The sequence below is a fragment of the Callospermophilus lateralis genome, chromosome 15, assembly GCF_048772815.1.
Source record: "Callospermophilus lateralis isolate mCalLat2 chromosome 15, mCalLat2.hap1, whole genome shotgun sequence".
Classification (NCBI taxonomy): domain Eukaryota; kingdom Metazoa; phylum Chordata; class Mammalia; order Rodentia; family Sciuridae; genus Callospermophilus; species Callospermophilus lateralis.
In genome coordinates, this window is record NC_135319.1 from 45,449,379 (window position 1) to 45,475,966 (window position 26,588).

General features: G+C 40.1%; 2 protein-coding genes and 1 long non-coding RNA gene across 10 annotated transcripts in view; 1 reads left to right on the plus strand and 2 right to left on the minus strand.

The window, feature by feature from the left end:
- Positions 1-14,237, minus strand: part of Usp54 (ubiquitin specific peptidase 54) — a 135,780-nt gene extending 121,543 nt beyond the window's left edge. For all 7 annotated transcript variants that reach the window (XM_076834262.1, XM_076834261.1, XM_076834260.1 and 4 more), the window contains exon 1: positions 13,940-14,237. The gene's annotated coding sequence lies outside the window, so the exon portion shown is untranslated. The remainder of the gene's footprint in view (positions 1-13,939) is intronic.
- On the plus strand, positions 14,095-14,653 carry LOC143381014 (uncharacterized). The gene is made up of 2 exons (XR_013088775.1): positions 14,095-14,278; positions 14,405-14,653. It is a non-coding gene; the product is annotated as an uncharacterized LOC143381014 (long non-coding RNA).
- A 3,315-nt stretch (positions 14,654-17,968) lies between these two features.
- On the minus strand, positions 17,969-26,374 carry Myoz1 (myozenin 1). 2 transcript variants are annotated; one of them, XM_076834768.1, is made up of 6 exons: positions 26,264-26,374; positions 25,135-25,221; positions 23,575-23,753; positions 20,233-20,476; positions 19,615-19,780; positions 17,969-18,474 (listed from the first exon to the last, which is right to left on the minus strand). In XM_076834768.1, the coding sequence occupies exons 2-6, from the start codon at positions 25,205-25,207 to the stop codon at positions 18,243-18,245; spliced, it is 894 nt and encodes a 297-aa protein (XP_076690883.1). In that variant the 5' UTR covers positions 25,208-25,221; positions 26,264-26,374; the 3' UTR covers positions 17,969-18,242. The 2 variants fall into 2 exon arrangements, with proteins under 2 accessions (XP_076690883.1, XP_076690882.1); XM_076834767.1 differs by having other exon boundaries at positions 25,135-25,225.
- Positions 26,375-26,588: the final 214 nt, after the last annotated feature.

Consider the following 26,588-nt stretch of genomic DNA (forward strand, 5'->3'; position numbering starts at 1 on the left):
AAGAAGTTAATCAGGGCTGGGGTTGGGGCTCAGTGGTAGATCGCTTGCCTAGCATGTGTGAAGCCCTCAGTTCAATCCTCCGCATCACATAAAAAATAAATAAAAATAAAGGTATTGTATCCAACTACACCTAAAAAATAAATAAATAAAAGAAGTTAACCAGGCTGGGGTGACTCAGTGGTAGAGCACTTGCCTAGCACCTGTGAGGCACTGGGTTCAATCCTCAGCACAACATAAAAATAAATAAATAAAATAAAGGTATTCTGTCTATTTACAACTAAAAATTTAAAAAGGGGGCTGGAGTTGTGGCTCACCTAGCATGTGTGAGGCCCTGGGTTCGATCTTCTGCACCACATAAAAATAAATAAAATAAAGGTATTGTGTCCAACTAAAAACAATTTTTTTAAAAATTTAAAAAGGAAATTAATCCCAACAATCTATGTACTGTATGATTTTGCTTATATAACACTTTCAAAGTGATAAAATTTTAGAGGAAAGATGGATTTGTGGTTGCCAGAGATGTAATAAGGGTGGCTATGGAGTAACATTAGACATCCTTGTGGTCTTGACTGTGGTGATAGATACATCTAAATTTAAATAAATAATAAAGTTATATAGAACTAAAACACAGATCAGGGCACATTATATACAGGTACTTAAAAATCACACTTTATTGGGCTGGGGTTATAGCTCAGTGGTTGAGCACTTGCCTCACATCTGTGAGGCACTGGGTTAGATCCTCAGCACCACACAAAAAAATAAATAAAAGATATTGTTTCCATCTACAACTAAAAAAAAAATTTTTTTTAAATAAAAAACTTTTTTAAAAAATCACACTTTACCTCATAAATATATATAATTAGTACTAGTTAATTACAAGGAAAAAATAAAAATTTTAAAAAGAACTAAAACACACAAAAACAAGTACCAGTAAAATAGGAATTTGTGTAAATTAGTGGTATGCATCAATGCCAATATCCTGGTTGTTAATAGTACATAATAGTTTGGCAAATGTTGCCTTTTTGGAAACTAGGCAAAATATACAAGGGATCTCTCTGTATTATTTGCTATAGTTACATGTAAAATAAAATTTTCAAATAAAAAAGTGGATCTCACTGGGAATGTAGCTTAGTGGTACAGCACCTACTTAGCCTGCATGAAATCATGGGTGCTCCACACCCAGCACTAAAAACAAAACAGAAAAAAAAGGATCTCAAGAAAAAAATATTTTCTCTTCTACTCACATTCCTTTTACAGCACAGAATACACCTCACACCATATATGTGGGAGTTTGTCCACACACCAAGTAATCAGTTCTGCCATGGAAGCTTGCACATTCTAAGCACACATTCTGCTGCTGAACTATCCTCCTGCCCAAGCAGTTTTATTTGTAATAGCCAAAAACTAGTGATAGCATCGGATCCCATAGGCTAAGGACTCAATCCCACAAAACTCCCTCACTTGAGATGACAATCACAAGTACTAAGTTGGGACCCGCACTACTGACCAATCAGTTTATTATCTCCAGTAACCTTTCACATTTAATTAATTTGCTAGTGTGGTTCACAGAAGAAAATAATTTACTTACATCTGCCCATGTATTACAAAGGCTATTACAAAGGATACAGTCAGAAGGAAGAGATGCATAGAGCAAGGTATGTAGGAAAGAGTATAGACTTCCAGGACCCTCTCCAGGTGTACCACCCACCAGGCAAATCCATGAGATCAGCAATCTGGAAGCTCTCCAATCAAGCCCTTTTTTTGTTTTTGTTTTTTATTGCAGGGGCAGGTACTGGGATTGAACCAAGAGGCATTCTATTACTGAGCCACATCCCTATCCCCTTTTTATTTTTATTTTTTTCAGATGGGGTCTTACTAAATTGCTTAGGGCCCTGTTAAGTTGCTGAGGCTTTGCCTTGAACTTGTGATCCTCCTGACTCAGCCTCCTAAATTGCTAAGATTTACAGGCTTACACCACCACATGCAATCCCTATCCTTTTGGGTTTTTAATGGAGGCTTCCTATCCTTTTGGGTTTTTAATGGAGGCTTCCTTGTGCAGGCATAATTGATTCCATCATTAGCCACTGATGATCAACCAATCTCAAAGTACCTTACACTACTGGGGCTGGGGTTGTAGCCCAGCGGTAGAGTGCACGCGTGAGGCCTTCAGTTCGCTCGGCACCACATTAAACATAAATAAATAAAGATAAAGATATTAAGGGAAAAAAAAAAAGTACCCTACACTAGCTCAACCCAGAAACTGAGTGCCTACTTTAAATTTTACAATTGCACAATACCATTATCTCCTTATTTTGTAGGCTAAGCATCTCACTCATGTGAGAAAAAGTGGAAACAAACAAAATGTCTACTAACTCATAAATGGGTAAATAAAATATATTATGTCTACTCAATGTACAGTTTCTGGCTGTAAAAGGGAATGAAATACTAATACAGACACAAAAGACCACATATTGGTATTTAACTCCATTTACATGAAATGTCCAAAATAGCTTAACCCACAGATAAAAGCAAAATCAGTGACTATCTAGGGCTGTGAGGGAGGACGCAGAGTTTGACAGATGTGGAGAATGCTAATAGGTACAAGATTTCTAATTTTTTTTTCTTTTCTAGACTGATGATTAAACCCAGGGATGCTTTACCACTAAGCTACATCCCAGCCTCTCCCCCATTTTTTGAGACAAGGTTTTGCTAAGTTGCTGAGGAAATCACTAAATTTCGAAGGCTGGCCTGGAACTTTCAATCCTCCTGCCTCCACCTCCCAAACTGCCAGGGTTATAGGGATGCACCACTGCACCAGTGATATAGGGTTTCTTTTTAGGGTGATAAAAATGTTTCAAAATTGATCATAGTAATAGTTGCACATCTCTGTAACTACACTAAAAACTTTTGTATACTTGAACAGATGAATTGTATAATATTAAGTAATAATAAATAATATATTAATTATAATCATATATAATATTAAGATATATCTCAATAAAGCTGTTTTTTATTATTGCTGGGGTTTGTTATTGTTGCTTTTTTGTACTGGGAAATGAACCCAGGGGCACTTTACCACTGAGCTACACCCCCATCCCTTTTTATTTTTTATTTCAAGACAGGATCTCCCTAAGTTGCTTTGCTGAGGCTGGCCTCAAACTTGCAATTCTCCTACCTCAGCCTCCTGAGTTGCTGGGATTATGTGTGACACCACACTTGGCTAAAATTAATTTTTTATAAAGATCCTCAGTAACAATCTATTGAAATAGGAATAGAAGGTTAAAAGTCAGCGTGAAATTACAACTCTAACCTGAGTAAAAAAGAAAGGAGTTATGAATATGAGTTTGTTTGAAAAGGCATAGAAAAATACAACTCTAAATCCAACTTCTTATACTCTGCTCAATTAAAATCATGGCCAGAGTTTGATTTATACAGGTTTTCTACTCAAAATAACTCGCAGCTGGGTGCTATAGCACACACCTGTAATCAAGTCTGAAAAATAAGTTCCACCTTTCCTCAGGTCTAGCAGGTCCCAGGAAGGATGAAAACCCCAGCCTAAAATGATACTTACTCTGGGGTTCCCCCAAAACTGAAGGAACACAAGATGAAATTTTCAATCGTTCAAATACACCCTTCTGGTCTTCAATGACCATGAGTGAAAAACATAAGGGGCTGAATAAACGGGAAAGGATGATAAAAAAATTATCTCCTTTTGGTACTACAGAGCTCTGAATGGGTCAATATTCAGGCAGAATGAACCACCAAATGAAATGAATCTGCACAAATAAGAGCTAAGCCCAGGTCACAAATTAAACAATGGCACATAAATAAGTTCTGTTTCTACAGTTTGAGAATGACTTTTTCTACAAACTTCACTATGAAAATACTATTTTATTTTATTCAGGCACTTTGCCAGGCATAATGGTGCACTCCCGTGATTCTAGTTACTCAACAGGCTGAGGCAAGGTCCTGGGCTAGATTCCCAGCAACATACATACATACAAAAATAAGGGTATATCCAGGCATGGTGATGTACACCTGTAATCAATCACAGCAGCTCATGAGGCTGAGGTAAGAGGATAGCAAATTCAAAGTCAGCCTCGGCAATTTAGCAAGGACCTAAGCAACTTAGCAAGACCCTGTCTCAAAATAAAAAATAAAAAGGGTTGAGGATGTAGCTCAGTGGTGAAGCACCCTTGGTTTCAATGCCTGGGATACAAAAAAAGAAGTATAAATAGGTGAGTTATAAATGTACAGGAAAAGGACCAAAAGAAAACCCACCAAACAAAATATTTGTAGGAAGGGAAACTTTTGCCTCTTAACTGCCTATATAAAGATTATTTTTTTTTTTTAATGCATTCTTGCTGGGTATAATGGCACACACCTATAATCCCAGCAACTTACGAAGTTGAAGCAAAAGGACTGGGAGTTCAAGACCAAGGCTGGAGATATAGTTCAATCGTAATGTTTTCCCAAGTTTGATTCCCAGTACTGCAAAAAATAAAGAACATATTCTTTCTCCCCATTTTGAAGATATTTTAAGTTATAAAATTTAAATTTATAAAAATTTTAAGGTTCCCCTATCCCTCCAAACAACAGGTTGAACCAGGAACACTCGATCATTGGACTAAAATCTCAGCCTTTTATTAATTTATTTATTTTTAGTACTGGGGTAGAACCCTGGGACCCTCTAACATTGAGCTATATATAGCCCCAGCCTTTTTTTGACACAGGGTCTTGCTAAGTTGCTGAGGCCCTAGCTGAACGGTTGAGGCTTGCCTCAAATTTTCATCTTCCTGCCTCAGCTTCCTCAGACACTGGGATTTCAGGTGTGTGCTGAAGTGCCTAGCATCCCCAGCCCCTTTTATTTTGAGATAGGGTCTCTCACAAAGTTGCCCAGGTTGGCTTTAAACTTGTGATATTCCTACCTCAGCCTCTGGAATAGTTTGAGATTACAGCATGCACTTCCAGCAATTTTAAGAATTTTTTAAAAAGACATAAACAGGGAAGTCAAGAAAGAAAAATAAATAGAGGAAATGTTTACCTTTGAATCAAAGAAATGAAAATTTAAAATGGGATCGCTTTTGTCTATCATGCAGTATAAATTGTTTGGGGGGGGGGGTTGTTCAATGTTCATTTACTATTTAAAATGCAACTGATAGGAAATTAACACTTCTATATACCCCTGAAGGAGTATAAACAGATAAAATCTTTCCCAAAAAACCCAGAACCATTCCAGAGAATGTATTAAAGCAGAAAAAAAAAAAAAAAATTCCCGTAAAGGGTGAGAATTAAAGAATGCTTTTAAACTGGGTATGATGGTACAGGTCTATAATCTCATCTATTTGGGAGACTGAGGCAGGAGGATCTCAAATTCAAGGCCACTTGAGTAATTTAATAAGACCCTGTCTTAAAATGAAATTTCAAAAAGCAAGGGTGAGGTGTGGGGGATGGCCTAGGAATACAACTTAGTGGCAGAATACTTGTTTAGTGTGCTAAAGGCCCTGGGTGGGGCTCAATTCAGTCCCTCCCCCAAAAAATGTTTTTAGATCCCACTGTTTATATATCATCAGTCATTTATTTTCATCCTTCCTGGTGAAGTTCCATTCTCAATCCTCAAGGTTGTTGCTCTCATTCTTTTACTCTAAGGTTCTCTTGCAAAATTATGTCTCAATACTTCTAAAATAATTCACATAAAAAACATGAGCACCCAGCCCACTTAGTTAAAAGTGTTAAAAAAAAAAATCTCATTCATACACATATGCAGTCCAGCTAAAATCTATACAGATGAGGGGAGTACTGCCAAAAGTCAATTCAATGAAAAGAAAAAAAAAAAAACCTACATCACTGATTCATCCTTCAATGTGCATGCATTTCTTTTTCTTTAACTTTATTATTATTTTTTTTAATGTGGTGCTGAGGCTCAAACCCAGTGCCTCACACGTGCTAGGCAAGAACTCTACCACTGAGCCACAACCCCAGCCCGGTGTGCAAGTATTTCTTGAGAATATTATGTACTACAACAATGTTGTACCCCTCTTTCTTTGTGGGGTGGTACGGGGATTAAACCCAAAGGCACTCTACCACTGAGCCACATCCCCAGGCTTTAAAAAAAAATTTTTTTGAAACAGGTCTGGCTAAACTGCTAAGGCTGGCCTCAAATTGGTGATTCTCCTGCCTCAGCCTTCCAAGTAGTTGAGATTATAGGCATGTGCCACCAGCAAACAGTTTTTGAATTTTGGAATACAGAGTGAAAAAAAACTACAAAAGCAAATATATAAATGAGATAGGAGAGAAGATATAAAGATAAATAGACTAACAGAGAAGGTAAAAGAAAATGTGACTTTTAATCTAAGAAGCTTCATGAACACCCTTACCTATATTCCCTTTCCTTCAGGCCTTAATTTGAAAAAAATCCCTTGAAAATACAGTATTGTGAATCTACATATCTAGATGATTAAAGCCTACATACACTGCTAGTTTGTACAACTCATTTTCTTTAGACTAAATAAGTCCAAGGGCAAATATTAAGAGACTTATGACATGGGTATGTTTTAAATATCATCTATTGACTGGATGGTATTAACCTAGAGATCCTGAAAGAGGGCTGGGGTTATGGCTCAGTGGTGGAGTGCTTGCCTGGCATGTGTGAGGCATTCAGTTTGATTCTCAGCACTGCATATAAATAAATAAAAATAAACAGTCCATTAACGACTAAAAAAATTAAAGAAAAAGAAAAAAAAAATCCTGAAAGACCCTTCCCACCATAACCTGCCCTGTGCTACCTGATTAAGATAATTGAATTCAACAGACTAATATCATGTCCCCTTTTTTTTAATGCTAGGGTCAAATCATTTTACAGGAGACTGGAGGTAAGGGGTAAGTAATGAAGAAGCACTGAAAAGGACAATGAAATCTGAAGTCCTCGGTTGGGCTGGATCTTGCAGTCCCCAAAAGCCCTCCACATAGTTCTCATGTTCTCTATCTACAAAGTTTCTTTAAAAAGAAAAGCTAAGGTTGTGGCTCAGTGGTAGAGCGCTTGTCTGGCATGTGTGAGGCTCTGGGTTCAATCCTCAGCACCACATAAAAATAATAAAATAAAAGTATTGTGTCCATCTGCAACTAAAAAAAAAAAAAAAAAAGAAAGAGGTGCTGGAGATGTGGCTCAAGCGGTAGCGTGCTCGCCTGGCATGCATGCGGCCCGAGTTCGATCCTCAGTACCACATACAAACAAAAAAAAAAAAAAAAAAAAAGCTTTTTGCTGAGGCTGGCTTTGAACTCAGGATCCTCCTGTTTCAGCCTCCCCAGCCGCTGGGATTATAGGAGTGCACCACCACACCCAGCAATACCTTTATTTCTTAAATAAAATTTTGGCTGTGTCTCTTCTGAGACATCCTAAAATTTCTTTCTGTGGTGTGAGTCAAGAACCTGACAAGGCTGAGCTGAGGTCATCTTCTCGCTTTTAGGGGACCTCCTCAGACCCTTTTCCAGTAACATAAACTCAGATAAATACATACATTGTTCTCAAAACCAAAAAAATGAAGTATAAAAATGTTTGACTGGGACTGGGGGTGTGGCTCAGTGGTAGTGTGACTGCCTAGCATGCAAAAGCAAGGTCCTGGGTTCAATCCCCAGTATCACAAAAAGGTAATCAAAATAAAAATGCTTAACTGGACACTTCTAAGAAGAGGATATACAATCAATTAACAAATGTATGAAAAAATGTTCAACATCTCTAGCAATTAGAGATATGCAAATCAAAACTACTCTAAGGGCTGGAGATGTGGCTCAAGCGGTAGCACGCTCGCCTGGCATGTGTGCGGCCCGGGTTCGATCCTCAGCACCACATACAAACAAAGATGTTGTGTCTGCCAAATATTAAAAAATAAATAAAGTCAACTGTTTGATCATAATAATGCTTGTCTTAAAAAAAAAAAAAAAAAACTACTCTAAGATTTCATCTCCCTCCAGTCAGAATGGCGGCTATCAAGAGAATACAAACAACAATAAGTGTTGGTGAGGATGTGGGGAAAAAGACACACTCATACATTGCTGTAGGACTGCAAATTGGTGCAGCCAATATGGAAAGCACTATGCAGAATCCTTGGAAAATTGGAAATAGAACCACCATTTGACCGAGCTATCCCACTCCTCAGTTTATACCCAAAGGATTTAAAAACACCATACTATAGGGACACAGCCATATCAATGTTTACAGCAGCACAATTGACAATAGCTAAATTGTCGAACCAACTCAGATGCCCTTCAGTAGACGAATGGATAGGAAAACTTTGGTAAATATACACAATAGAACATTACTCAGCATTAAAAGAGAAATCATAACATTTGCAGGTAAATGAATGGAATTGGAGATTTTTATAAAGCTAAGTAAGCCAATCCCAAAAAAAAAAAAACAAAGGCCAAATGTTTTCTTTGATATGAGGATGCTGACTCAAAATGGCAATGGGGAGGGAGCATGGGTGAAATGGAGGAACTTTAAATAGGGCAAAGGGGAGAGAGGGAAAAGGAGAGGGAAAGAGAGATAGGAATGATGGTGTAATGAGTTAGACATCATTACCCTGAGTACATGTATAAAGACACGAATGGTATGAAAATACTTTGTGTACAATCAGTGACTTGAAAAATTATTCTCTAGGGATGGGGTTGTGTTTCAATGGTAGAGCACTTGCCTATCATGTGTGAGGCCCTACGTTCGATTCTCAGCACCACATATAAATAAGTGAATGAAATAAAGGTCCATCAACTGCTAAAAAAAATATTTTAAATAAAATTGTGCTCTATATATGTAATATGAAATTAATTACATTCTGCCATTGTATATAACAAATTAGAATAATTATTAAAAAAATTAAAATGTTTGATTAAATATCTTAAGATCTGTTCTAAGAATATTTGTTCTATATATGAAAACAGATAAGTATTTCTACTACTAAAATGATCACTTTCTGGAAACTTACATATTTTAACAATTGCTTGTTACAACTATTTTCCCAAACATAGCTTCCTATTTAATTATACCCAGCATGGATATGGTAATTTACTAAATTCTGTCTATAACAATACCAATCTTATAATCAGAATTATGCTGATATTCAAATTAGTTCCTTGTAGGTAGTGTAAATATTTGAGATAGGGGGTTGTGGCTCAGTAGTAGAGCGCTTGCCTCGCATGTGAGAGACCCTGGGTTCGATCCTCAGCACCACATAAAAATAAATAAACAAAATAAAGATATTTAAAAAAAATACCTATGAATTAAAAACAAGGAGATAACCCCATGATAAATGTATACCTTCTTGGTCACCACGCTGAATTCCCATACCCTAACCAATTTCAACTATAACCTCTTCTCTCTACCTCTACACAGAGACTGCCCATCTGCAGAAGAAAGAAATCTTTCTTCATTTGTTTCCTTTTTTTTATTTACTTTTTTACTTTTTTTATTATTATTTGTTCCATGTTGCCCAAACTGGTCTCAAATTCTTAGGTTCAAGTGATCCTCCAGCCTCAATGCCCTTGTAGCTGTGACTACAGGCAAGCACCATAGCAATGGATTTCTTTCTTAGTTCTTTGGAGGAATAAGGTGGGTTTTTTTCCTGTTTTGTTTCTTGCAATACTAGAGATTGAACCCAGGGTGCTCTACCACTGAACTACAACCCAGTCCTTTATTATTTTTTGAGACAAGGTCTCATTGAATTTCCTATGCCAGATCAAATTTGCAATCCTCCTGCTTCAACCTCCCAAGTCCCTGTTTATACAGGCATGAGCCACTATACACAGCTTTTTTAGTTTTTAAGAACACATAAATTTCCAACTCTAATTCCTAATCTGCCATTTACTACTCTGTGATCTTTGGCAACTTCCTTAACATTGTTTTTTGTTGTGTTTTTGAGGAGGTACAGTACTGGGGATTGAACCCAAAGGCACTCTATCACTGAACTACCAGCCCCTTTTTTTAATTTTTTGAGATAGGATCTTGCTAAATTGCCTGGACCAGGTTTCAGCTTGCTATTCTCCTGCCTCAGTCTCCAAGTCAGTGAAATTCTAGGCTTATGTCACTATACCTGGCAATTTCCTTAACTATTTAAACCTTGATTTTTGGTTCTATGATGTATTCTCCCACCCCCACCCCATTACTGGAGTGCTCTACCACCGAGCTACAACCCCAGTCTTTTTTTTATTTTATTTATTCATTTTTATGTGTATTGAGGATCCAACCCAGTGCCTCACACATGCTAGGCAAGCGCTCTACCATTGAGCTACACCCCTAGCCCCCAGCCCCTTTTTATTTTAGTTTGAGGCAGGGTCTCAATAAATTCCCCAGGCTGGCTTCCAACTTGCCATCTTCCTGCTATAGGCTCCAGATTAGCAGGTGATTACAAATTCGTACCATCACACTGGGATTAAACCTGTTTTCTTATCTTTAAAGCTAAGGTATTAGCTCAGTGGTAGAGTGCTTGCTTCCCACCTGTGAGGCACTGGGTTCGATACTCAGCACCACATAAAATGTAAATAAATCAAATAAAGGTATTGTGTCCATCTACAACTAAAAAAATTTAAAAAAGAGAGAAATTGTGTTTATCTACAACTAAAAAAAAAAACAGGAAGATCAAATATTTGCGTCCAGCCTGGTCAATTTAAGAAGACCACGTCTCAAAATAAAAACAAAAAGGGCTGGGGATGTAGCTCAGTGTTAGAATGCCCCTAGTTTCAATCCCTAGTACTAAAAAATAAATTTTAGGGGCTGGGGTTGTGGCTCAGCAGTAGAGCACTTGCCTGCAGGTCCCTGGGTTCCATCCTCAGCACCACATAAAAATAAATACATTAAATAAAGGTATTGTGGCCAACTACAACAAAAAAATAAATATTGAAATAAATAAATAACAAATTATTAAAAACTAAGGTATTAGTACCAGCCTCAGAACATTGTGAAGATAAAACAAAGTAAAATGCCTAGCACATTAATTATCAACTTAATGCATGTTGGCCATTATTATTGACTTAAGAATGTTGATATTTACTTTAAAAGAGTAATAAAGACACAAATTTAAAAATTTTAATGAAAGAGTAATAAAGTAAATTTTCTCTTTAAACTTCCATTCTTTTTCTGTTCTGAGAAACTTACTGTTTTATTAATGCAACACAGTTTAGACTTCAGTTACTAGTTTACAATTTTTAAAATGCTTCATTCCCTTTTAGTCTTGTCAACTATTATTATTTTTTTTTTTTTTAGAGAGAGAGAGAGAGAGAGAGAATTAATTTTAATATTTTTTTTTTTTTTTAGTTTTCGGCAGACACAACTTCTTTGTTTGCATGTGGTGCTGAGGATCGAACCCGGGCCGCAAGAATGCCAGGAGAGCACGCTACCACTTGAGCCACATCCCCAGCCCTTGTCAACTATTATTTAAACTCAAGGTCAGAACCTTGCATTTATTACATTATACTTATTTGTTTCTCTGTCTTCCTTCATAGGGTCTGCCAGGTTCCAAGACAGAGTTAAAGTTTTACTTGTATTTGAATCCTGAAGTCAATCCTGGTCAGACAAAAACTGGTTTCAATAAGTGTGTGTTGAATAGATAAATGAATTAAGTGATTTTTCTCCTGCAATGCCTTACACAGCAATCTACATGGAACAGGATCTCAGGAAAGTTTGTTGCTGGATTCATGTTGAAACTTTGGGAACCCAACCACCACACAAGGCTTTATCTTGCCTCAGAAAAGCACATCTACCTTAAAGTTTAGCTACCAACAGGACAAATTAAAAGTTTTACTCTGATACATATCAAATAACGGGTTGAATAACTACATTTAGGCTAGCTCAAGAAGGATTTAAAAGCCATTATTCTAATTAATGAATCTGTGAATCTCAACATGGCAAAATCCAGTTACATAATCAAAACAGGGAGTTAGCCCTTGCAAATTAATGCATACAAAAGATAGAGACAAATGATTGGAAAAACTTGTATTTGTAAATTAAAATAAATAAATAAATTTTTTAACGCCTGACTTGAAGCCACAGTTTTCACTAGAAATGAAAGATAAAGAACCAAATAGTCCAAACCTTGCTCTTGAGCCTCAGCCCTTGAAACTCAGATTAAATATTTTTCCCTCTCAGTAATTTTCACTCCTGGGAGACTCTTTTTATTTCCACACTGACAAACACTGGAAACTTGTTCTGTCTCCTAAAATAAAACCTCGGGGCTGGGATTGTGGCTCAGTGGTAGAGTGCTTGCCTAGCACGCATGAGGCCCTGGGTTCAAACCTCAGCACCACATAAATGTAAAATAAAGATATTGTGTCCACCTAAAACTAAAAAATAAATATTAAAAAAAAAAAAAAAACCTCATCATCCAGTTCCCTGTGGTGGCACATGCCTGTAATCCCAGCTACTCAGGAGACTGAGGCAGGAGGACTGCAAGTTCCAGACCAGCCTGGGCAATTTAGGGAGCATCTTTTTTTCTCAAAATAAAATTTAAGTTTAATTTAATTTAAAAGGGCTGGTGATGTAACTCTGTAGTAGAGCGCCTGCCTAGCAAGCATTAGGTACTGAGCTCAATTTCCCAATACCCTCAAATATAAATACAGATATATGTATATTTGTGTGTGTATATGTGTGTGTGTGTGTATATATATACTTGCTTAAAAAGCAAATAACCAGTGCTGCAGTCCTGGCTCAGTGGTAGTGGCTTGCCTATATGTGAGGCACTGGGTTCAATCCTCAGCACCACACAAAAATAAATTTTAAAAATAAGTTATTGTGTCCATCTACACTAAAAAAAAGGAAATAACTTGATTAGGCAGACTTTGGGAAGACAAGGTTTTATATCCGTGTGAATAAACTATCTCTGGATTTAGTAGTGTTCAGCCTACTTGCTGCAATAGAAACAGTTTTAAGTTACATTTGTGGAAGGTTTAAGTGTTCTACTCTATCTTTTGCTATATCAACTACACTGATCTTACACTGCATATATAATTTTTTAAAATTTTTTAGTTGTAGATGGACACAATACTTTTTTTTTTTTTTAAATGTGGTGCTAAGGATCGAACCCAGTACCTCATGCATGCTAGGCAAGTGCTCTACCACTGAGCCACAACCCCAGCCCTATGCATATATAATTTTTTAAGTACACTAGAATCTGGGAAGAAACATGACGTTAGCACACAACCCCTACTTCCAATTCAATTCGCTCCAAGGGAATTACACCTTAGTAGTGTTTTTTTTTTTTTTTCCTCCTCAACAATTTCTCTCCCACCCCCACCCCACACTTTAAATTATTCATTATCCTACTCATAATCTATTCACTGAAAAAAACCTTCTCAACTAATACTAATTCACTAGGACTCCTTTCACCTGTCGGAGTGGTCACTGGGTATTTCTTTGCAAAGAAGGAAGGGAGGCGGAGAGGGTCTGGGGCGCCACCACTCCCACCAAAGCAATTAGGTCCCAGGTCCTGGTGCGCTGTACCCAACCAGCCTTAGGAGTAGCCCAGAGTGCTGTAAAGGTCTGATTCTCCCTGCACCGCTCACCCCAACCTCCCAAACAGTGAGAGCAAACTGGGCCCAACCTCTATGCTCCGGTTTAACATACCCTCCTCCTCACTGTACCCCATTTCTTCCCACTACTTCCCCGATCTAGCCCGGTGTCTTTATCCAGTTCCGAGTCCCCTTACCCACCGCCCGCTCCCAACACACACCCCTCTACGCTTCGGCCCAGTCCCTCGAGCGTTACTACACCCGGGTCCCTCCCCCTGGACTTCCCAGCAGCTCCAGCCCTCCCCGCGTGCCCCGGCGCAGACCCGCGCCCTGTCCCTGAACCCACGGGACCTGGATCCTTCCCCACACGTCACACTAGGGTTCATTTCCCCTAAGACCCGACCCTTCCCTTATCCCTCCACAGGCGCTACCCCCAGCACCCCATTACCTTCGGCCCCGCCCCCCTGAGGTTGTCGAACTCACTGCTCCCGCCGCCGCCGCCGCCGCATCCTAAACCGCCGCGGCTGCTATAGCTACAGGGAGCCAAGGCAACCAGCTCTCGCGACACTTTCTTCAGCTACGGCGAGAACAGTCGAGAAGAGAGTCTCGCAAGAAAGTAAATTAATCAGGCTCGAGAGCGCTAAGTATATCTCGCGATAGTAGTGTTTTAAAATGGCGGACGGACGGAAGGCGCTCCACGGGTTGTCTGGAAATATTTGGAGGTGGGGCGCGGACGAGGATCAACCCTGAACTGACCAGAAGTCGGAAAATTATTGGAAGCGGAATGGTCTGTTCGGGCGGGTGCGAGTTAGTATGGAGGACTCTGTACCGGCATAACTTTAGGGATATAGCCTTCTTTTTCAAACTTCTCAAACTTAGATCAGTATCTTTAACGGAAGTTCCGTTTTTCCAGGTTTTTTCGTTCGACATGGAGAAGTTGGAGATGAAGAAGGCAGGCCAAAAATTGACCTTCCCATCTCCTCATTACCTTCTTGTAAGAGGTTTTCATCCGTTCTTCCCCCACCCTGATTTGTAAAAAGTATTTGGCTTCACAGAAATGTTTGTCCTGATGCCCCGCCTCGCCAACTCAGGAGACCAAAATAGGAAAAATTTTCAATAAAAACCAACATGTAAGAACAGATGTTTGGCCTAGGATATGGAAGGGAATCGTACCTGGTGTGTGATTTGTACTTTGCACTCTCTGTTCATGCACACATCCTTATTTAGTTGCTCTCCCAACAGTTAGTTGTAGGACTTTTGATCTCTGCTCAGTCTACTGTAAATAGTCTGAACAGTATCCGACATTTATTTTATTTTAGTTTTTGCTGGAGGATTGAACCCAGGATCCCTACCCGCCCCCTTTTTTTGGGGGGGGAGGAGGTGCTGGGGATTGAACCCAGGAACTTGTGCATGTTAGCAAACTGAGCCAAATCCCCAGCTACCCCTTTTTTATTAACTTTTTTTTTTTTTTTTTTTTTTTTTGCGGGGGAGGGGGGGTACTGACTTGCTAAATTGTCCAGGCTGGCCTCAAATTTGTGATCCTCCTGCCTCTGTCTTCCAAGTAGCTGGAAATTACAGGCATGCGCAGTAATGCCTCAGAAGATGGATTTTAAAGAAAGCTGGTCAACAAGGAAGAGTGAAATCAGCTGGATTAGGAGGTTGACTAAGGGAATAGAAATTATTATTTTTTTAATATATTTTTATATATATTTTTTAATATCTTTATTTTCATGTGGTGCTGAGAATCTATCCCAGTGCCTCACACGTGCAAGGCAAGCACTCTACCACTGAGCTACAACCCCAGCCCAGGGAATAGAAATTTTTAAAAAGGTGAATTCAATTTCACCTCTTAAATCTCCTGAATAGCTCTCATGAGATTCTTCACTCTAGACCAGTAGAAATATATGGCTGTCCAGTAGAAATATATGGCAAGCCACGTTGTGTAATTTAAGATTTCCAGCTGCCGCATTTTTTAACAGATGAAGTTAATTTTAGTAATATATTTAATCCAACACATTCAAAATGATATTTCAATAGGTGATATTGAGAATTTTTTTTTTAAGTAGAACAGCACATCTAAATTTGGACTGGGAACATTCGAAGAGCTCAATAGTCCCATGCAGCTTATGACTACAGTATTAAAAAGCCGCAGACCTAATCTCTAGAATAATGAATGAGCAGTCTACCTTACTGACAAAGGTGGTGTCATGGGCATGTGGTTTATGAAAGTCACCCTTGAGGTTGCTAACTTAAGTGGCTGCAGAGGCTAGGCAAGTAATAATAAAACATTGTCTTATGTAAAATAGTAGTAGTGAGTAATAGGACCAACTGGAGACCATGAGACCTTGACCATCTAAAAGGGCTAATTTGCTGGTGTTGCTCTGTGTAAGAATGCTTGTCTAGCATGTGCAGGATTCAGGGTTTGATCCCCAGCACCACAAAAAATAATAAGTTATAATTTTTTAAAAATTTACTGGGTTTGGTGACCCACGCCTGTAATCCCAGAGGCTTGGGAATCTGAAGCAGGAGGATGGTGAATTCAGAGCCAGCCTAGGAATTTACCAGGCTCTAAACAACTCAGCAAGATCCTGTTTCTAAATAAAATATAAAAGGGGTTGGGGTTATGGCTCAGTGGTTAAGCGCCCCTGGGTTCAATGCTGGGTGCCATAAAAATAAATAAAGGGAGTACCTCTCCTGAGTTGTTTTTGTTTTGTTTGTGGTACTGGGGATTGAACCCAGGAGCACTCTACCACTGAGCTACATCCCTAACCCTTTTTATTTTATTTAGAGACAGGGTCTCACTAACATTGAGGCTGGCCCTGAACTTGTGATCCTCCTGCCTCAGTTTCCCAAATTGCTGGGATTAGAGGCATGCACCACCACACAGGACAGAATAATGCAATTTTAAAACTTGTGAATTATTTCTGAAATTTTCCATTTAATAATTTGAGCCATAAATGTACCTGGAATATATCTATATCTCTTTGCCTGGAAATGCCAGTGTAATTAACATTAAAAACCAATGAGAAATGGAATTTGGTGGCTAAATAATCTCACTTCTCACACTGTAAATGAGGTAATTCTGAGGTAGTATGTCTCATGATTTTCTAGCACATAAGTATTACCTGGAGAGAATAAGACACAGATTCTTGTGCCCAAGATTTTGCATTTCTAATAAAGCTCCTAGGAGATATTGATCCTACCAACCCATGGACCATTCTTTTAATAGCATTTCCTATAGAATTCAGCCCCCTTGCCCAAAGCGCCCTTTATTGGTTTTCTTCCTCACTCTTTTGTATGGTTTGTTTTTCTGGGACACAGTCCAAATGAACTACTTGTATCCATATCTTCGTTTCAGAATCTGGGGAAAAATCCAAACTATGAAAACCCTCTCTTTAGGAAAATCCACATAGAGTTTTGTGTATGAGTTTAGAGGATGTATGTATCCCCCAAAATTCATTAAGTTGTAAATGAAGGTGACAAGGGTAAATGTCATGTGACCAAAGCTCACTAAGATTTGATCCATCTCCTGTGAAGTCTGACAATTTAGTAACAGCTCATGGAATTAGCTGAATTCAACCAGCTTTCCTTAGAAATTATTTCCCAGGGCTAAGGATGTAGGTTAATGGTACAGCACTTGCCAAATTTGTGAAACCCTAGGTTCAATTCCATCACCAAAAAAAAAAAAAAAAGCTCCCAGACCTTACTGTCATCTCATTATCCTTCCTTCCTGGTCTGTATCATTCCATCTTTCTTATTTTGTGGAACATAGGACGAATCTCGGACTCAAGAGACCCCAGGTTTGAAATCAATATAAAGAGCATTGTCAGCCATTCCTGTTGAGCTCTCAGGGTTTTTTTTCCAATCAGTGCTTTCTGGGCACCACTTTGGTGCTATTGTAATCCTCAGATCTTGTTATGTTCACACAAAGCCAGGTATAGTATAACTGCAGCTTGCCACTGGAGCTTCAGCAGTGCAGTTGGTTAGCCAAGGTACTGCATCTGGTTTCTCCCACTCCCTTCTGGATTCCACATGGTGCTTTATTCTATTTCATCCCTTTGGGAATCTGTGACGTATGTATTCCTAAATTCACATGTTCTAGTTCTGTGATAATCAAAGTAACTCTTACATCTTCCTTAGCTTCCCATTTTCCTTTCCTGATTTGCTCATTTTGCAGCTTCTAATTGGCTACACCGAGAGTTAACACCAGTATTACTAACACCTGTTTCTTAATCACTGTGCTTTGCCCACATATAGGCCAGCACATGTATTTGTTTATGATTATTTGTCTCATGAACTATTGAGTAAGTATAACTTCGTATATACCTATGAATGTGGTTTTGTGGGTGTGGATATATAAGCAGCCAGAGCTCAGGTCCAGTCTAAATAATGAGTGTTTGGTATTTGGCTTTAATTGATCTTTGTACATTGTCAGCCTCAACTTTCATCTGCCCTCAAATATCAGAGGAAGAATAAATTCAGTTCCTTGAAGTTTATTGACTGTTACTGGTAGCAGAGCAAATTTCATAAAAGAGCAGGTTTCATGTGGAGGAGTGAAAGGGGAGCTCTGAATTGGTGAGGAAGGATATTGGGATGGGGACTTAGAGTAAAAGATAGAAAGACAGATCTCTCCCACCTTTCCCTCTCCATTCCCACAAGAATACTGTATTAACAGTGGGGGCATCCTGATCAGTATTCCCTCTCCAAATTGGAACCACAGAGGGGAAACTCGATACAAATTAGAAAACACCTCATAGCTCCTCTGTTTCTCCATCCAAGGGGATGCCAATATCCACGTTGTAGTCAGCAGGCTCCCCAGAGCTCAGCCAGGGAATAGGGGTTCGGTTGAAAGAAGGCCTGTTGGAGAGGTTCTGGTTGTAAAGGACCAGGGGTTCACTCAGCAGAGGCCCCAGGTCAAACTTGGGCATCTGGAAGGTCATACGTTTGGAGGCCTTTTCATATCCACCATAGGGCATTGCTGTCCTGAGAAGGGGACATATTATTCGATTAAGGATCAGAACAAAAGAAACAGAACCTTGTCAACCAGTTTGAAGGAAGGGGAAGTTCATAAATTCTGTTTTTCTGAGATGCTTCTTTACCTCTTATCCTTCTTCTCCCTTAGTACCCTATTTCCCCTTCCTGGTTTGCTTGTTTTCCCAAAGTTAATAATGAGAAAAGGAGTGTAGTGGGTATGAGACAGAGTCTCATAAACAGTCATGACCCAGACTAGCATTTCAGAGAAAGTACCCCAAACACTACAGACCCAAAGATTTGAGATCACCTTAAATTAAAATGTAGAGACCCTACCAACTTTACCTTTACCCCACCCCCAACCCAGGTGAATAGGGGATGGCCTAGCTGAAAGGAATTAACAACCAAATGCAAAATCACTTCTCTAGGCCTTTCCTAATCTGCTTTGACATAGATCTTCTAGGCATAGTTTAGAGAAGCCTAATTAAAAAAAGAAAGAAAGATACTTAGAACCTTACCATAACAGGATATGAGAAAATAAAATCATACTACAGGGAGAATAATGGCATTCACACCTTGACTGAAAGGGGACCTAAAGAGGCCTCCAACCACATATTATATATAATTTCCATTTTACATTAAAAGCAACAAGGAGCTGGGTGTGGTGGCACACACCTGTAATCCCAGCGGCTTGGAGGCTGAGGCAGGAGGATAATTATTAATCCAAAGCCAGCCTGAGAATTTAGCGAGACCCTAAGCAACTTAGTGAGACCCTGTCTCAAAATAAAACATTACAAGGGTTGGTGATGTGACTCAGTGGTTAGGCGCCCCCTGGGTTCAGTCCTTAGTACCAAAAAAAAAAAAAAAAAAAAGCAACAAGGCTCAGAAGTAGGGTGATTATTCCATGCCCAAACAGCTAAGTAAGCTAAAAACCAAAATTCAAATTCTGACTTCCAGCAAATTTTTCCTTTATCACACTCTTATGATGAAGCTGAGCTGGAGTTAAAAGAGCAAGGACTTTCCATTAAGACTCCCTTAGTCCTGTCAACCTTCCACAGCCTCCTTCTGAAACATTTGAAATACAGTAACATGCTTACTAAGGGATACAGTGCCACCACTAGTATGCATCTAGTTCCTTCCCCACCATCTCACCTGTTGAAGGACTTGTATTTGGGGAGTTCAGCTTTGGCCCCATAGGCCAACAGGTCAATGCCAAGTTCCACTTTTTGCTGGGGGTCAACCCCCATGGCTCGCTCCCATGGGGAAATGTAGGTCTTAAACACAGTGATATGTTTTCCTTCTCCACCTGCTTGGTCTCCTGGTAACCATAGGAGAGAGAAGTCAAATAATAGCTATTAGGTAGTAGCTAATAAAAGTTAATCCCACACCCTTACACTAGGGAAATTGTTGAGGCCAGGTACCAAAAGTATAATATCCCGCCAATTGTTTCAGTTTTATAGTATAGTGACAGTTTGGGGCCAGATCTGTGACCAAATCAGAAAACCCAGAAAGGTGACTCAAAAACAAGGCTTCTCTGAGTAGAATATGAAAAAAAAAAAAAAAAAAAAAAAAAAAATATATATATATATATATATATATATATATATATATATATATATATATCTTTATCTTTATCTTTTCTGGATGCCTCCTGTATTCATGACATCTCAGTTTATCTCCCCCTGCTTCCCATTCCCAGGATAGACCTCATTTCTGCAGACAACTCTGCTCTAGAGAACGGATACATTATTTTTGGATGTGAGTACTTGCCTGATCCTGTCTCTCCAACCCCTGCTGTGCCAGCAGCTCCTTCTCTGCCAGCCTGGCCCCCAGGACCACTTGTACCCCCAGCTCCAGACCCAGAGCCCTCATGATGATGATGGTCAGAACCATACTGTCCAGCAGAGCCACTGCCCCCTGCCTGGCCACCACCACTGCCCTTGCTGTAGGAGAATCCCTGACCAGCTGTGCCCAGCTGTCCCCCCACTGTGGGAAGGAACTTCTGGAAGTGATCCTGAAAAGAAACAATAAAGTGAGGGGAAGGTTAGAAATGGATATGGAAAATATACAAAGACAAATGTGTATATACCAAAGGAGGAGGTGATCAGAGACAAGAGCCAAACTGAAGACTATGAATCCTCTGAGATTCCAGATCTCCCCAACCCCATAAATGGATAGTGGATAATCTGACTGAGAGGAATTAAACATTTCTTTAGAGGTGGGATCTCAGGCTGTGGATATAGCTCAGTTGGTAGACTGCCTTGCATGCTCAAGGCCCTGGGTTCTAATCCCCAGCACCACACACAAACAAACAAACAAACAAACAAACACCTCCTTTGACACAGAGCCCCCTTCTATTGTTTCCTGCCCTTCTTGAATTAAGCTTCTTGTACTAGCTCTAGGTAGTCTGGCTTCTGTCTCCACCACTGCTGAAATGTCTCTTTAAAAAAAAAAAAAAAAAAGAGGTAGAATCCCCTGGTTAGCCCAGTTTCCCTAATTACACCTTAGGGTGGGGGCAGCTCATTCTGAGTGGACATGGCTGCAAAGGGGAACACAGTCTTAATTTAAAGAACTAATGAAATCTCTGCCCCCTCCTCCCTCATCTTTCTATTCCTCTCTCCACTTGGTGCCTGTGAAAGCAGAACTTTCCTTTTTTTTTTTAACTCAAGGATGCTCATCACTGGGCTGGGGATGTGGCTCAAGCGGTAGCGCGCTCGCCTGGCATGCGTGTGGCCCGGGTTCGATCCTCAGCATCACATACAAAACAAAGATGCTGTGTCTGCCGAAAACTGAAAAAATAAATATTTTTTTAAAAAAATTCTCTCTCTCTCTCTCATTCTTTAAAAAAAAAAAAAAAAAAAAAAAAAAAGATGCTCATCACTGAGCTACACCCCCATCCCATTTTTCTTTATTTTATTTTGAAATAAAATATAAGTTGCATAGGGCCTCACTAAATTGCTGAGCTGGCCTGGAACTTGCACTCTCCTTGCCTCAACCTCCCCAGTTAAAAAGATTACAGGCATGGACCACTACACTCAGCTGGAGCACAACTTTCTGACAGTGAAACTATACCAAGTGAAGTAGGGTGGCTAAAAGAGCAATACTGGATTCAGTCCTGAAACCTAAAAATAACCCCGCCAACTTCTTGAAGAGTCTTTCCTGGTCATCTTACCAAGTATTCCCCTATGCTCCACCCAGTGTAACCAGACCCAGTAGAGAGGAGGGGTTTTGGCCTCCTAAAGTTAGATATGACAGGCTCAGCGCTTTTACTGGGTTCCTACGTAAGGGCCAATGACGGACATTCCTACCCTGGCCCCATAGGCATCTATTTCCACTCTCCTGCAGGCACCTAGAGAAGGTGGAAGAAGAAGAAAGAAAATGGAGAATGTACACTCTTTCTCAGCCATAATACCCTGGACCTTGCCCCTTTCCAATCCCTGCTTCTTTTTAGTTGGAGAAGAAGCCTAACTAGAAAATGTAGGATTTTTTTTAACCTTTATTTTATTTGTTTATTTTTATGTTGTGCTGGGGATCAAACCCAGTGCCTCATGCATGCTAGGCACCTGCTCTACCACTGAGCCACAATCCTGGCCCCGCCTTTTTTTTAATACTATGTATTGAACCCAGGTGGATTTTACCACTGAGATATTAATTTTTTGTTTTGTGACATGGTCTTGCTAAGTTGCTTAGGGCCTTGCTAAATTGCTGAGGTTGACTTTGAATTTGCCATCCTCTTTCATCAGCCTCCTGAGTCATTGAGATTATAGATGTATACTACCACACCCTGCCAAAAATGTAGGATATTGAAGAAAGATGATTTCAGTCACCACAGCTTGGGGTCCTTAGGGAAAACTTAACCCTAACCCTTTAATAAAAGATAACTAAAGAAGGAGATGGCTGTAAAACTCATTTAACTATTTCTAAGGTTGCCAGATTTAACAAATAGAATTACAGGAAACCACTTAAATTTGAAGTTCAGATGCACAACAAATAATTTTTCAGTATAAATATATCCTAAATATTTCATGGAGCATGCTTATACTAAGAAATTATTCATGTGTCTATGAAATTCAAACTTAAATGTGTATCTTATATTTTTATTTTGCTCGTATATTCCAAATGTTCTAGGGGATTTTCTTTTGAGGGGGGCACCAGATGTTGAATTCAAGGGCACTTGACCACGAAGCCACATTCCCAGCCCTATTTTGTATCTTATTTAGATACAGGATCTCACTAAATTGCTTAGTACCTCCCTTTTGCAGAGGCTGGCTTTGAACTCGAGATCCTCCTGCCTCAGCCTACTGAGCTGCTAAGATTACAGGTGTATGCCACCTCGCTGGGCAGGGAGATGTATTTATAGAAAAACAATATTCATTATATAAACTCAAAGATCAAATTTAACTGGGTATACCATTTTGGGTTTTTTTATTTGGTTAGGTTTTGCTTTTTTTGTTTGTTGGGTCTTTTCGGGTTTTTTTGTTTGTTTGGTGCTGGGGACTGAACCCAAAGCCTTGCACATCTAAGCACATACTCTACCACTGAGTTATACTCTCAACCCTATTATTCTGTATTTTTAATTCTTCATTTATTCTTTTGTCCCAAATATTGCAAGGGACATACTTTACTGAAAAAAAAAATCATTGTGAATCTTAACCTCAAAGTACAGGACTGGCATTCTGTGTTTTATCTGATAACTCTATTTTAATACTTACCCATACTGGGAAGGAATATTTTACCTGAGGGTGTGGTGTTCTCCATCCCTTACTGACTCTAAGATGGAGACTTGAGTTTCAGAGATGAACTATAATTCACTTTAGAGTTACTGGGGACTCAATATATCTGGGGCTTAATGAACTTATACATTTTAAGGAAGAAGAGGTTGAGGTGCCTACCACCAACAAGCTGTCAGAAAAGATACTAGGCTTGGGGGGCTGGGATTGTGGCTCAGCAGTAGAGCGCTCGCCTAGCACGGGCGGGACCTGGGTTCGATTTTCAGCACCACATAAAAATAAAGGCATTGTGTTGTGTCCATCTACACCTAAAAAAATGTTTAAAAAAAAAAAAAAGACAAGATACTAGACTTTCAGAAAGTGTTTACAATTCCGAACTCACCATTGAGCTATCAGAGAAAACATCAGGATGGTTTTCATAGATAAATTTTTCCACCCGCATCTGTCGCAATTTGAACATCTTAGAGCCTCGATTGGTGAGCAGTGACAGCTCCTCCAACATCACATCCCTTGGGACGCTGATCTTCTTGCCCAGGTTCAGGCCTGAGCTCTCCTGTCCACCTTTCAGGGAGGTGGGGAAAAAGAGGCAAGAGAAAGAGGAAAAGTAGAGTTTCCTGGACTCAGAATGCAGACCTTGTCCACAACTAGTGTCCTATTAGAAACCCTTTAGAGGACTGGATGTTGCCTGTGATGTCTGAACAAGGTCTGTCTAGTATATAAGAGATTTTTATTTCCTGGGTTTGAAGTTGGAGTACTGGGAGACAGTGGAAATACTAGAATAGAGAGGTAAACAGAGTTAAAAGTGGCACAGGGGCTGGAGATGTGAGTCAAGCGGTAGCGCGCTCGCCTGGCATGCGTGCGGCCCGCGTTCAATCCTCAGTACCACATACAGACAAAGATGTTGTGTCGGCCAAATACTAAAATAAATATTAAAATTCTCTCTCTCCTTTCTCTCACTCTTTCTTTTTTTTTTTTTAAAGAGAGAGTGAGAGAGGAGAGAGAGAGAGAATTTTTAATATTTATATTTTAGTTATCGGCGGATACAACATCTTTGTATGTGGTGCTGAGGATCGAACCCGGGCCGCACGCATGCCAAGAGAGCGCGCTACCGCTTGAGCCACATCCCCAGCCCCTCTCACTCTTTCTTTAAAAAAAAAAAAAGTGTCACAGGCTTGGGACAAAAGGTATAAAAGAACATCATAGATGGAGCTACTGAAGAAATTGTGGCATGAGAGAAAGTTGATAGGTTAATCCTATGTGGAATTGGCCACATATAACCACATACTTTTGTTTTAAGTTCCCTTTTCTTCTTCTTAGTGGACTCTTTGACTTCAAAGAGCCTCTAGTTATCAGAAGAACTCGAAGGAGGAGGAGGAGGAGGAGGAGGAGGAGGAGGAGGAGGAGGAGGAGGAGGAAAAGTGAAGGATGGGGAAGAGGAGGAGGAAGGGAGGGGAGGAGGAGAAAGGACAAGAGGAGAAGGAAGAAGAAGAAGGAGCTCTTCACATCCATGCACTCATGTTTATTCCCAGGAAACATACTTGTGCAATTTCCCATTTTAAATGTTAAACCAGTTCCCTAGCTCTGTGGAAAGATGTAAGGAAATTAACCATATACTGGAACCTTAGTCTATGTCAATCTCCATCATAGTTTCTTCCTCAAACATACCTCACTGACCATAGATCCTGTGGTCCTGGAACTGAGCTGGCTAATATGGCAGGATATTGTCCCAGATTATAAGGTAAAAAGGATGGAAGGGTGAGTAGTCAATGTTGAATTCTGTCTGCCCTTCTTACTTCTCCTCTCATACCCATACTCCACACCCTGGAATTGCTCTCGTTTGTTCACCCCAACACATTTATAACTTTATGTTATTTGTTGGATTGGTGGGTTAGGGATGCTTTTAATAAGAAGTCCCACATGAGGGAGCTGCAAACATGCCTACCTCCAGTGAGTTCCATGATCAGCTTGCTGGATTTCCTCTTCTTGTTGGGGGCTGGGGTTCCTGAGAGCGGCATTTTGGAGGTATATTCTACCTGGATGGGGTAGGAATAGGGTTTAGAGGATTTACAGGAACTGGGAAAAGTGTTTATAGTAGAGCAATATTTCTTAACCTGAGAAGGCTTAAGGGGAAAATTTCCTCAGGTTTTCAAAGAAATATGTATTTCCCCAAAAGATGAAAATCCACTGTCTTAGGGGTTCTGTTTTCTTCGGAAACAGAGATGTACCCTGTCCTTACCTTCTACCAACCTCTTATGGGCTATTTTACATAGAAATATTTTATAAGAAACATAGCTGAGGGAAAGGGATGTTTAAAAGAAAACAAGAACAACTCACATAGGACAGTGCACCCAAGTTTCATGGGTTTGGTGTGATTTGAAGTTTTTACTTGTATTGGGATATCAGACTGGGGTTGATTTCAGGCTCTGGTCTCTCCTCAGTCTTCCTCCAAGTCCCAAGGGGGTGGAGAAATGTTCTGCCAGGGTTCAGGACATTCAGCCAAAAACATTCTCCATAGGAAGGAGAGGTTGTTACTCCTCCAATGGGCCAGCTGGAACATGGCCTGGGAGGTCATGGCTGTGCTCCCTGCTGCTACAGTCACTCATTCCCCAGACCCCAGAGCTCAAATGCGTTTGGGGAACCAAGGAGCATTTGAACCATGTCACAAGTCAGTCAATACCATAGCAGTAGAGAATTGAGGGAGGACAAGAACATAGTAATAGGATCTGGCCATGGTTGGGGACAAGCTGGGAAAAGATAGAGACTCCAGCCCCTCCTTAACAGCAGTTGGCATGTAGAGACATGCTGAGTCTTCTGCTGAGTCTTGTCTCACAAACACATCTACAACTCTACTAACTTATTGGGGCCTCAGAACCCCTACCCATTCATCAAATGCCTCCCTGCAACTTTCTGGGCTCTTCTTTTTCCAGCTCTCTGGTTTCCCCTGGACAGCTGGGAGCTAAGCATAATAGGAGGGGAAAGGGCTACTACCCAAGGGTCAAGAATCACAATTGCAGACACAGAAGTTAACCAAGTGAGCTCCAGCACCTTAAGTCATAGAGCCGCACACTTACCGGCTGCTTAGTTGGTGATCAGCTCTCCCTGGGGTTCAGCAGCTTTGGAGGACCCAGCTGCTGTGACCGGAGAACCGAGCTGGGCAGGCGTGGGGGCAGCACTGGCAGTGGGGGAGGGAGGATGGTTATTAATAGAGATGATGAGTGCAAGCAGCTCAAATGGCACAGGGGGTACTGAGACCCTGGAACCAAGATCCCGCCCTCCTTGCCCAGAGGCTCAAGAAGGGGAGAATGGCCTTTGGGATACTCCCACTGAGCTGACTGAGCTAGGAATCAATCTCCCTAGGGGTTCCCCTTTGCACCTAGAGTCTGAAATCCAAAGAAG

Excerpts from the sequence above, each read along its gene's own strand:
- Myoz1 (XM_076834768.1), bottom strand. The coding sequence starts at position 25,207 with ATGCCGCTCTCAGGAACCCCAGCCCCCAACAAGAAGAGGAAATCCAGC. Across the intron at positions 23,754-25,134 it reads GATCATGGAACTCACTGGAG|GTGGACAGGAGAGCTCAGGC; the intron begins GTAGGCATGTTT and ends CCTCCCTGAAAG. Across the intron at positions 18,475-19,614 it reads AAATACAAGTCCTTCAACAG|GACAGCAATGCCCTATGGTG; the intron begins GTGAGATGGTGG and ends TCCCCTTCTCAG.